The sequence below is a fragment of the Triticum dicoccoides genome, chromosome 6B (genome assembly GCF_002162155.2).
Source record: "Triticum dicoccoides isolate Atlit2015 ecotype Zavitan chromosome 6B, WEW_v2.0, whole genome shotgun sequence".
In the NCBI taxonomy this organism is placed as follows: Eukaryota; Viridiplantae; Streptophyta; class Magnoliopsida; order Poales; family Poaceae; genus Triticum; species Triticum dicoccoides.
This window is the reverse complement of record NC_041391.1, coordinates 310,562,596-310,574,671: the sequence shown is the minus strand read 5'-3', so window position 1 is coordinate 310,574,671 and position 12,076 is coordinate 310,562,596. Positions and strand designations below refer to the sequence as shown.

Below are 12,076 nucleotides of genomic sequence, written 5' to 3'. Positions count from 1 at the left end.
TATTATTGGTCTTCGCACACATTTCTGATCACGGACCTTTTTGTCGCGTATCACACACATATTGTTCAGTTGAACCATTTTCATTGTGTTGCGCAATAAAGGCCGCAAAGAGGGATCTACATCAGCAAGTACTAGCTTCCGTACCAATAGCTCATCTAATGGTGAAAGTGCTAGTATTCGACTAGAGGGGGGAGGTGAATAGAAGATTTTATGAAAGTCTTCAAAACAGGGGTGTTTCGAAGACAGACGATAGAAGTGACCATATTGATATGCAGCAGAAGGTAGACTACACTAGACAAGCCATATTCAAGTAAGCAGTGTAGTGAAAGCACGAAGACTATAAGCAGGTAGGTAGAATGGATCAGGATGGAAGATAGTATGAAGCCAAACAGACAACAGTCTTCACACAGTGAAGTCAAACATATTAGGCAAGTAGGCAAAGACTTCACGAAGACAAACTGTAAATAAGGCGAGAGAGGTAGGATAGAACCAGTTGCTCGGAGAGGACAAGGGATTTGTTGGACCAGTTCCAGTTGTTGTGTCAACTATACGTCTGGTTAGGGAGGCTGAGATTCAACTCAGAAGACCGTGTCTTCACCTTATTCCCCTTGAGCTAAGAACACTTAGTCCTCGCCCAATCACTCTGGTAAGTCTTCAAGGGAGACTTCCAAACCTTCACAGACTTCGTTCACTGGCAATCCACAATGACTCTTGAATGCTCAGAACGCGATGCCTAACCGGCTGGAGGATTCACAGTCCTCAAGTGTAATAAGTCTTCAGATCACGCGGATAGAAAGACTTCAGTGATGCCAAACACTCTTTGGCTCTGGGTGTTTTGGGCTTTGTCCTTGCAAGGATTCTCTCTCAAAGGCTTCGGAGGTGGGTTGCTCTCAAACGAGAAAAGCCGTGCACAAACTCTGAGCAGCCACCAATTTATGGTGTAGGGGGTGGGCTATTTATAGCCAGGAGGCAACCCGACCTGATTTGTCCAAAATGACCCTAGGTCACTAAGGAACTGACACGTGTCCAACAATCAGATTTCAAACACACGCGACAACTTAGCTTCGGCTACAAGCCAAGCTGACTCATCCAGCTCTGGATAAGATTTGCTCTCATTATCTTCGCTCGAAGACATAGGTTTTGGTTGAGCATCACATCAGTCACTCTGACTTTGTTCACTTGGACCCCACTTAACAGTATGGTGGTTCCTATGACTCAACAAAGAAGAAAGGAAACTACGAAACAACTATATCTTCGCACTCCATAGTCTTCACGCGATGTCTTCTCTTGTCATAGTCTTTAATGTGAATGTCAACCATAGTCTTCAATGTCTTCACACATTTTTAGGGGTCATCTCTGGTAGGTAAACCGAATCAATATGGGACTACTACCTGTGTTATCCTGCAATTCTCACAAACACATTAGTCCCTCAACCAAGTTTGTCATCAATACTCCAAAACCAACTAGGGGTGGCACTAGATGCACTTACAATCTCCCCCTTTTTGGTGATTGATGACAAACTGGTTGAAGGTTTCAACGAGGATAAAAGTATGTGAAAGTTTAGTGTTGTGAGTATTGTCTTCATACATAAGACGAGGCTCCCCCTGAATATGTGCATATAGATGACTTGCGTTTGAATGCAAATGCGCATGGAAGGTTTTGCTTTGTGGAGGCCATCATCAAAGTGTGAAGAAAATGCATTATGCATATAAGCAAGTAAAGAAGATAGTGATATGCATAATGGAAAATGGACGTCTGCAGAATGACTTCATGCAGGATTTATCATCGCATCACATCACAGAATAGCAGATAAAGTAGCAGACGACCATCAAGTTTAAGTGTTATAACTTAGAGAACCAAAAGTATCAAAAGACGAGAGTTGTAAGAGTTGGCAAAAAGTAATGCAGCCACCCATAGGGACCCGCTTGAAGACTATCAACTCATATGCTTCTCCCCCTTTTGTTAGTAAGGACCAAAAAGGTTTGAAGACATAGAGCATCTACTCGTTCCTAGAAGGAGCAGACGGTGGAGCAGGGTCGTTGCTGGAGTTTGGTGGTGCAGAGTCGATATGCAGTGTAGACATGGTTGCTGAAGTGGCATCGTCTTCTTCATCAACGACATTGGCAACTACAGTTGCAGCCGAAGATGAATACTCAGAGTCTTCAAGAGAGGGAGTATGGTGCCAGCTTGCATTAGGAGGAGGCCTGGAGTCAAACTTGAAGCTTTCGGTGAAGCCATCTGCTTTAAGATCATCTTCAGAACGTAGCAGAGTGAGGCTCTTCTAGGACCGCCTAACATTCTCATGGGCAACAAAAGAGTTCTTGGTAGCCAGATTGCGAATGCGATTGACATCCACAAAGATACTATGCATTTGACGCTTAAGCCAGTCATGGTGCTTGTCTTGCTTCTGATGTAAGGCCACAAGCAGTTCTCGATCATTGAGGACCCGAGAGCGCTTCCGAGGCCGTTGAGCGACTATACTGGCAGTGGCTTCAGTATTAGCACGGTGAGGCAGACGCACATTTCCAGCAAGCGGATAAGCAGGAACAGCAGCATTCGGAACATGGACTCCTTCAATTGGTTGCGTGAAGCTTTGATGATCAGCATTATGAAGATATACTGGCTCCTTGGCAGGCTCAGGGTAGATGGCTTCAACAGACAGATCAACCTCAAGCAAGAAAACCAGATGGTTACGTGCAGAAGGCTGATAGCTGACACTTGAATGAAGCTTGATTAGGCACATCACCCATGGAGCGTAAAACTTCAATCCAAAAAGATCAATCGTAGATGTAGCAAGCTGTCTAATGAAGAAATCCTAGGTGTTGAACTTGATGCCATTGACAATATAGAAAACCAAAGTCTTCATGGCGCCTTCAAGTTTGGCTTCAGAAGAATGTCCCTTGATTGGCCAGAGAGTACGCCTCAGGATATGATAAATTATGCGAGGCAAGTATTCAAGGTCCTGGACAAAGAATTCCTTTGGATATTTTGCATCACGAGGCAATGTCTTCATCATGCTGAGCATCTGACTCATATTGGGTTCAGGACGCTAAAAAATGCTCTGCAGTCCTTCTGTGTGGCGCTGATAACCAGGCTCATACAATTCACCTTGAGTGGGCAGGGAGGTAAGCTCAATGATGTCCTGAGATTTGGCTTCATGGTGCACATCACCTGTCATCCACTCAAGGGTCCATGTCTTCGGATCCCTGTTGTATCCACGTATGTGAAGAGTAGCATAGAACTGCAGCAGAAGCTCTTCATTCTAGTGCTCTTTGGATGTGACGAATTCTAGAAGGCTGGCATCACGAAAGCAATCCATAGCTTCCTCAAGACAAGGGAGCCCATCCATAGCTTCACAATCAAGGCACATGTGAGGGAAGATTCGCTCTTGGTTGTAGAGAACACAAGAGTAGTAGCTGCGCTGTTGGTGGCTCCAGAAGCGGTCTGAGGAGATCCTTGGCTTCGAGTAGGGATTCTTATCACTGTCAAAGAAGGTGTTGTATGCTCTGAAGCTATTGACACTCAAAGATCTAGGAGATGTAGTAGGACCTGGCAATCTTGGCAGTATTGGCTTAGGCTTCTACACAGGTGGTCTCTGCTGCACATGATAGTCATATTGCGGTCCGGGACCAGTGGGTGGTACCAGGACAGGCCAGCAAACAGATACCAACTCCATATGTCGGTTGTAAGCCAACTCCATCGTGTGAGGCTTTGGGGGGAGGAACAACACCGTCAGTGGGGACCTGCGAGGCAGAAGCTTCAAGATTCTCATTGGCTTCAGGCCCAGCATTGGCTTCAGGCTCCACACGATCATCAGCCAAGACATGGTCATTGGCTTCAGGAGTGTTTGTGGCAGCCTCAACATTCTCAACCTCCATATGGTCAACGACCAGAGGGTCTTGCACAGTCTCATTCTCCTCGAGAATGACTTCATCTAGAATAGGGGGCATAGCAACTCTCTCTTCTCTTCTTGTTTCTTCATTGGCTTCAGACACAGGAAACGTCGCAGAAGGATTTTCTTCAGGGAACACTTGACGTGCCACTGAGCTAGATTGGTGTGACTCTTCTTCTGGGATGGTTGACATGGAGATCGATGGCCTGAGGCCTTTGCGAAGCTGTTGATACATGGGCAACGCCTTTGGCGTGGTGTGGTCTCCACGTAGTTGTCGTCATTCACCATTGGGCTGGTGACTTGCGCTGGTGGAGTAACGGGTGTTGCATCTCGAACTGGGGTTTCTTCTTGCGGGCACTCGGCCCATGAATCATCCTGAGGGATTGGTGTCAATGGATGACCAATGCTGATGTATTCGCTGCTTGTTGGAGCAGGCGATGATACCAACTGATGCTCTAGCTGAGGAAGGACTTCGTCATCAACAACATTGTCTTCGTGACCAATGTCTTCAGCTATGTTGGGGTCAATAGCTGGAACTTGCTCTTCTCCGTGAGCCTCCATGGAAGCATGCTGGTGGAGTACAACTCGACGCTCTTGGTTTGTGGCAGCAGGGGAGCAACAGAGATGGGTTCAACAATGAGTAGCTGAGAGGCTGCAGTACACTCTTTCTTTGAAGACTTAGTTTCCTTAGTCTTCAGCTTCTTCTTAGAAGGAGCATCGTCAGATGCGTCCTTGTGCTTGCGCTTCTTGGCTTCAGCTTCAACCGCTCTTGTCTTCTTCAGTTCAGAAGCTGCTGAGGGGACCTTAGGCTTCGAGCCTGTCATACTGGCAGGGAAGACAATGGGAGGTTCTTCCTGCCTTGGTGCAGTGTGGGTCTCAGCAGCCTTCTTCTTCTTGGAAGCCATCCTGGGTCAATGCCAGGATGCCCAAGAGCTTTACGCTTCTCTGCTTCATTATGGGATTGAACACATTTCTCGGCCAGATACTTCATGCGCTACCTTGAACCTTTAGCTTCTGTGCGTTTCTTGTGGAACTCCTCCATGAGGTCATGCAACATCTTCTTGAAGATTTGAACATCATCCACACTGATCTTGTCCATGTGCTTCTTGAAGTGAGCCTTCTCATAATCAATCTTGTTCTTCAGCTCGACTATCTTCTGAGCCAAGGCCAATTCACCAGCAATGGCACCATGGAAGGTGACGCTGGTGTCCACTGGGAGCTGAAGCTCATCAATACTGATGTCCTGGTTGTCAAACCACTCATCGATGAAGTTATTGAGAATACCAACATCAAAGAGCGGCATATCATTGAAGATTTCAGCTTCTTGCTTGCTCTTGATAAGCATTTCCAGAGCATCATCAACAAGATCTTCATCACTAGAAATATCAATGGCTTCATCTTCGTTGCGAAGCACAACGAATGGTGTTAGTGGTTGTCCTGTGGCCTTCTTGGTCAGTGGCTTCTTGGTCCTTTTGGACACACGAGATAAGTCCTCAGATTGCACACTGGATTCTGGCGGTGCAATCCTCAGAGGCTTCCTTGCTGAAGCTTTTGGTGAAGAAGACGACTTAGAAGCTTTTGTCTTCTTCTTTTTCTTGGGTGGTGACGGAGCAGCTTCAGTATCGGCATCACCATCAGAGTGCTCCACTGCTGCTCTCTGAGCAACAATGTGAGACAGAAGCCCATTGAAATTGGCAAAGGGGCCAATTCTGTTTTCATTGGCATCATGTGTCCCATCAGATCTGGGAGCAGAGGGGCCATGGTTGAAGTTGAGGCCATATCTTTTGCGTTCTGGGCAGCAGAATCTTTGGCAAACTGAAAGTTGCGCTTGAAGAGAGTGTCTTCACGACACCATAATAAGGAGGATGGGTCAGCATTTTTAGGCTGCGGTCCTCTGACCATGCAAGGATAGAATTCCTGCGCAATAGCTTCAGCCTTGTTCTTCGGCACTAGGTCGCGATACAGACAGTCTCCCCATGGATGCTTGATGGCGTTTTTCTCGGCATATTCAGGCGTGACAAATTTGTACTTGAACCGCTCCTCAGCCCAATATCTTCGGATCCACTGAATCCGGTTCTTCCGCTGGTTGTAGTTTTCATCAGGGTCTGACTTGTATTGTTCATACAAGGCAGGAGGCAGATCAAGAGCTGTATTGCCTCGGTGTTGCCTGCCACCCTTCCGAGCAGACTTTTCTGAAGCCATAATATTTAAGCTGATTGGCTTCAGCTCAGAGAGTGGCTTCCTTCTGATTGGCTTCAGACAAGAACTGGCTTTAGGTGATTCAATGTGATGTTGTAAGTATTCTGCAAATGAATGCAGAGTATGAGAACCAATGGATTCTCCCACGGACATGTACCTGTGACAACATTAAAGATGCGAGGGAAGGGGAAGAGGTCATATGCATTCTTAGGAGATTTTGAAGATAAATCAGTTTTGAAGATATTTACCTCATAGTGCGAAATTCACTTATTTGGAGAGAGTCGGTTCCAGATTTGTACGAATCCATGAATAAGTACAAGTGAGGAATCTAACTAGTTATGAAGCATAAATGAATATACTAAGCATGGTATGAGATGCAGAAGGGAACAAATCCAGATTTGGAAGTTTAGAAACCACTTTTGGAAAAAATGGTCGGATTTGACAGATCTAAAAAGGCAGTAAAAAGTAAGATTTATTTACCCTTGGCGAACTGCTAGACGGATGGGAAGAGAGGCCAAGCAGTTCGATCTCCTGCGCCCTAACTTGGCGGCGGCGGAGAGGACGAGGTCAGGGACTGGTGTGAGGACTACGACGAAGAGGTTGCGGCAGCTAAGCGCTTCTTATCCGGCGACGGCATGAGCCAGCGGAGGCGCTAGTGTTTGTTGGAGGTGGCGAGGTGGAAGAACAGATAATGACCACGCGGGTGAGAATTTATAAGGAAGAGGAGGGCAACGTAGCGCTATTACGTAGGTGCCCCTAGCGGTTCACATCTGAAAGACATGTGGCATAGATGCAACTCATTGAGAGTTGTTCCATGTTCCCACGCATGCCTGGATTGTCGGGTGGTCGTTCCGGCTTCTCCGGTTTTCAGGCAATAAGGATGCAACATTAAAAACAGATTAAATATTTGTCAGATTGTCCTCTGCTAACAAGGACTCAGAAAAGACAATCGACAGGTTTCAATAGAATGCATATGATTTGGACAGATAGAGTTGAGGTAGAAGCATAGAGCAGGTTAGGGTCCGATCACATTCACTTAGATCAAAGGTTTCAAGAGTGAAGACATAGCTATAAGTGGCTGTATAGGACAGAACACACACACACACACACACACACACACACACACACACACACACACACACATATATATATATATATATATATATATATATATATATATATATATATATATATATATATATATACAGACGGTCTATTCTGCTAATATTAGCAGAATAACTATTCTGCACGCCACTTCGGCACTGCACGCTCAACAGAAGCGCACTGCATCATTTTGACGACGAGCACTGCAATAAAGACTGTTTTTTCGGAACTGTTTTTGCTCTAATTTTTTAACCGTTTATCAGAATGAGGTGTGTAATATACCATTGAAAAGCTATGGATTAAGCGCAACTTCTACATGTTAAACACTTTTCGAGATTCCACACGGTTTAAGAGCAGTTTTGAAAATAGTGCGGCGGATGACGAGTCGCAGCGAGCGTTTTTTAGCGTTTTTTTTCTAAACTGCTTGTCGGAATGAAGCAAATTATACGCCGTTGGATAGATATCGTCGAGGCGCATCTTTTTCATATATAAATATTTCTCTAATTCATTATGGTTTAAGAGCAGTTTCAAATTTACTAAATCGCGGAATTCTGTTTTTCAAATTTTTCCAAATTTTCGGTACTGTTTTCGCTCTAGTTTTTGAACCGTTAGTCGAAACGAGGCGTGTGATACGCCGTTGGAAATCTACGAACGAGGCGCAACTTTCATATGTTGAAATATTTTTGAAATTCCTTACGGTTTTAAGTTAATTTTGGAAATCGTGCGGCGGACGACGAGTGGCAACAACCGTTTTTGGCAAAAAAAAAATTGCAAACCGCTGGTCGGAATGATTCAAACTATACGTCGTTGGAAAGATATCAACGATGCGGAACTTTTTCATGTAGAACATACTCTCTAATTCCTTACGGTTTAAGAGCAGTTTAAAATTAGCGAAAAGCAGACACTCTGTTTTTTCGCGACACCAAAATCGTCGCCGGACAGAAGAACGCACTACTTCAAACTGAAAACAGCACTGCAACAGACAGTAAGGTGAACTTCATGATTTCTTTTTGTCGAACATAAACTTTCTCGCACAAGTTTTTGTTGTCTTTTTTTTAACTTTTTTTTGAACGAGTGGACCGCAACACTCCCGAAAGTGAACCTCATAAGTTTTTGTTGTCTTTTTTCATACTTGCTAATTTTTACCAAGTGAACTACTTAATTGTTTTGTTTGTTTCTTAATATATATTTTGTGTAAATTCATATGGACTACATGGTCAATGTTAGTGAGCTGCATGAATGGGACGAGTGGACTGCATTTAAAATTACATTTTGCATATGTCCCACCAACATTCTTTGAATTTTTTTAACAAACAAGCCAACCGCACAAAACAAAAACAAAGTACCGCACGACAGAGCTAACAAAACTACACGCGCACATTTTGTTTTGCTCCTTCGTCGATGCTCATATACACACATACATCCATTCGTTGTTTTACAGCCACACACATACACCAGCAGAACTGCATTTGAGTTGCATGGCATGGTCGACGAACTGCGGGGGGAAGAGATGGCAATTGCTGGACTGCACGCGCACGAGCTCCGAACCACATGGCGAGCGTCTCTGAGCTGCACGGCCATGGTCGACCGACCAGAGGGGAAGAGATGACGCTCGTTGGAATGCACGCGCACGAGCCCTGAACCGCATGGCGAGCATCTCCGAGCTGCACAACCACAACACACGCATGCAGATGATCTTGGTGTAGTAGCAGCCAAGAAGAGATCAAGGTGTGAGGGATTCATACCATACAACACAGTAGCAGCCTCCATCCCGTCACCATCAGTCGGCCACCACCATCGCTCGGCCTGCTGCTGCATAAAAAGTAATCATTTAGCCTACTAAATCCAAGAGGAGGGGATGAGATACTTGAAATCGAATAGGGGCTGGACCTCCGTCGATGACCTTCCATAGGGGAAGACCTCAACGTCACGCTGCTGCTGCTTGTTGAGGAGCGGAAGAGCTCAAGCCTTCCATGGCACTGCCCCTGCATAAAGGTACTCTCCCCATGGACCTTGCTAAGCAAAGGGAGCTCCATGGCGTCGCAGGAAGCTGCTTTTGCACTTGGTGGACTGCACGGCGCCAGGGGTGCGGGGTGGGCGTGCTGCATGCACCCACACAGTGGACTACACGATGCCGCACATGGCGCACCAGTGGCTTGACGAAGCAGACCACAGGGTGCGCGGGGAGGGATGCAGGGGGGACGTCTGCCGGGGTGTGGGATGGGCGCCATGATCCAGGCGCCTGATGTGGGGGTAGAAACTCGTCGTGGCGGGAAGATCTCCACGAATCCGGTGGTGGTTCGTCGGATCCGGCGAGGATTTTCATGGCGTGGCTGAAGTGCCATGGAGATGCGCCTACTGCACTGCATGCGTACAGAACCGCAAACTGCAGCGGCGCCAGAAGCGAGCTGCAACCCGCAAACGGGGTCCGCCGAATAGCACGAAGGTGCGGTGCTCCTGTCCCAGGTGGAGGAAGGGGATCCTTGATCCTGCTATGAGCTGCATCCTGCGTGCACAGCCAGATTTAGGGGATGGAAATGATCGGAAGAGGCAAGGTCGGGAGCATCTCGCCCGCGAAGGCCTCACCGGAGCCCTTCTCTGTTTTCAAAGCAAATTGCACACGAAAAGAAATTGACGGAAGCGTAGGTGCTGCTCTGCAGCACATGAACAAAAAATCAATTTCAAAGACAAAGAACAAACAAAAAACTTGCCAGGCTGCCGAACCGCACCGAGCACTACCATCGAGCCACATCGCCACAACGATGCGTACTGCATCGCGACACCCCCACGGAATGAACTGTACAGAATGCTGCAGGAGCAAGGCGTGGCGGAATCCGGCGTCGGCCATGCCCGAGGTGCTCATGCCCAGATGGCCGCCCCGGAGCGTGGACTGCACCAGGAAGGGATGTCGGCCAAGACGCGAAGATCCACTAGAAGAGACATCCAGTGGCGGCGCAGCAAGCCCCCAGGCAGGGGTGCATTGGGGGAGGCCACCTCCGCCTCCATCGGGTGGCGGCTGGTGCTCTTCGACCCGCGCCGAAGTTGAAGAGGGATCGGGGAGGGCATGTGGCGCGCGTTGGCTTTCCATCTCGCCGAATCAAGGGCGGCTGGTGGTAGGGCGTCGCAGGTGGGGGCGGGGGAGGAGAAGAGGATGGGAGGTAGGATGTGGCTGGACAGATCCGAAGGAAGGGAGCTCGCCGCAGGAGGGCGGCGCCGGAGCGAGAGCTGGAGGCGGCGGATCTCGGATAGCCGGATCAGGAGGTGGGGGGTGCTCGGGGCGGGGCGTCGGGTAGGGTGGCGACGTGTTGGGTAGGGCAGCCGGCGGCTGGGCTCCTCCGGTGGGGCGCTGGGGCGCGGAAGAAGGTGGTAGGAGGGGGCGGTGGCTGGGGAGGAAGAAGGTTGGATGTGAGCACGGGATGCGGGAGCGGGAGGGAAGCTCTGCGGGTCGGGAGAGGTTGGTGGGTTGCGAGGAGGGGGGAGTGGGTTTGCGCGCAGTTCGTTTTGTGTTAGAGCTCGTGGGTGCGACAGGTGTTAGCAGAATAAGCGATTTGGTGTGCACAATAAGACTCTTAAAGGTGTTATTAGAATAGACCCACCCTATATATATATATATATATTCTGCTAACATCGGAGCTTATTTTGCTAACACCTCTCCTTCGCTAAAAAGCACACCCACCGACCCGAACCGGGCAGCCCACTACCCCCGATCCCCCACCTTCTTATCCCGACACCTCCTACCCTCGGCAGTGCCTCACCATCACCCACCACCCCGGCGCCCCACCTCCACCCCCCGGCGCCCCACAACCACCCCACCCCTCTTCCTCCTGGCCGGCGCCCCCGCCCATCCTCTTCCTCCCGGTCGGGCCCGCCATGCCTCCTCTTCCTCATGGCCGAGTCCGCCATGCTTCTTCTTGCTCCCGGGATCGCCACCACCCCTGGATCCCCTTCCTTCTTCCACCTTTCTTCAACGCCCATGGCCAGCCCACCGCGCATCTCCTAGTCGTTGCATCCCTCACGGATCCTCGTCGGCGTCGCCCAGATCTGGCAGATCACTCGCCCGATTAGCCATCGGGCTTTTGTGGCCGGGGGTGACCGTTGTCAGAGGGGGAGGTTGGGGGAAGGAGCAGACCACGGGATCTGGCGGATCTGCGTACGAGGGGAGGTGGTGAGCCTGTGGCGGCGCCGGTGATCACAGGTTCTTCCTCCCCGCACAGCCATGGTGCCTCTCTCCAGCACCTCAAAGCCCGACACTGATGCCTCCATGGATCAGAGGTTGGGCCACCCCATCCTCCTTGCGACAACCTCCTTCCCCAGGCTTATCGCGCGCGCGCCACTGCTGGATCGGGCCAGCCACCGATGCTAGGCACCACGGCTCGCCACCGCCCCAGCCGCCCCTTAAGTCGTGCCGCCCCGCATCTGACTACCCCCATGCGGTCCACCTCGGGCTCCGCTGCAGCCCGCCCTCCCCGGCCAGGAGGTTCTCTCAAGCGCACCGGCCTCCCCCTGCTTCTTCTCCACTTCTGACGAACAAAGCGTTTGGGGTTGTTGTTGCAGTTTACTCTTTTGATTTTGGGAAGAAAAATCAGTGCACAGCAGTTTGCTATTCCTGCTATTGCGGTTTCCGTTTGCTATTTTTTTGCATGAGATGAATGAAAAATCTGTCGTCATAGTTGTTCAGATAGTGTGCATCGCCTCGTGGTTCCTGAAGCAGGGTGTTGCAGTTCCGTTCATATGGCTGCCGTGCGGTGCGGTTATGTTCTGGAGCTAAGCGAGCGTGCAGCTCAGCCCACGAGGGCGAGTAGTTCGCCCCACGGGATAGTGCAGTACTGGGATCCCAGTGCTGGATTGTTTTTTTCGATCGTTATTCCCCCGCGGGCTCCT

At 49.1% G+C, this 12,076-nt stretch overlaps 1 protein-coding gene across 13 annotated transcripts; it reads right to left on the bottom strand.

Moving 5' to 3' along the window:
* Positions 1-8,431: 8,431 nt before the first annotated feature.
* Positions 8,432-10,699, bottom strand: LOC119324070. Of its 13 annotated transcripts, none has more exons than XR_005156755.1 (5): positions 9,925-10,694; positions 9,782-9,849; positions 9,086-9,701; positions 8,941-9,007; positions 8,432-8,859 (listed from the first exon to the last, which is right to left on the bottom strand). XR_005156755.1 is itself a non-coding variant. In XM_037597814.1 (5 exons), the coding sequence occupies exons 1-3, from the start codon at positions 10,281-10,283 to the stop codon at positions 9,123-9,125; spliced, it is 999 nt and encodes a 332-aa protein (XP_037453711.1). In that variant the 5' UTR covers positions 10,284-10,698; the 3' UTR covers positions 8,432-8,859; positions 8,941-9,007; positions 9,086-9,122. The 13 variants fall into 13 exon arrangements, 12 of the variants coding, with proteins under 12 accessions (XP_037453711.1, XP_037453707.1, XP_037453708.1 ...); XM_037597814.1 differs by having other exon boundaries at positions 9,086-9,694; positions 9,925-10,698; XM_037597810.1 differs by having other exon boundaries at positions 9,099-9,694; positions 9,782-10,699.
* Between the last annotated feature and the right edge of the window lie 1,377 nt (positions 10,700-12,076).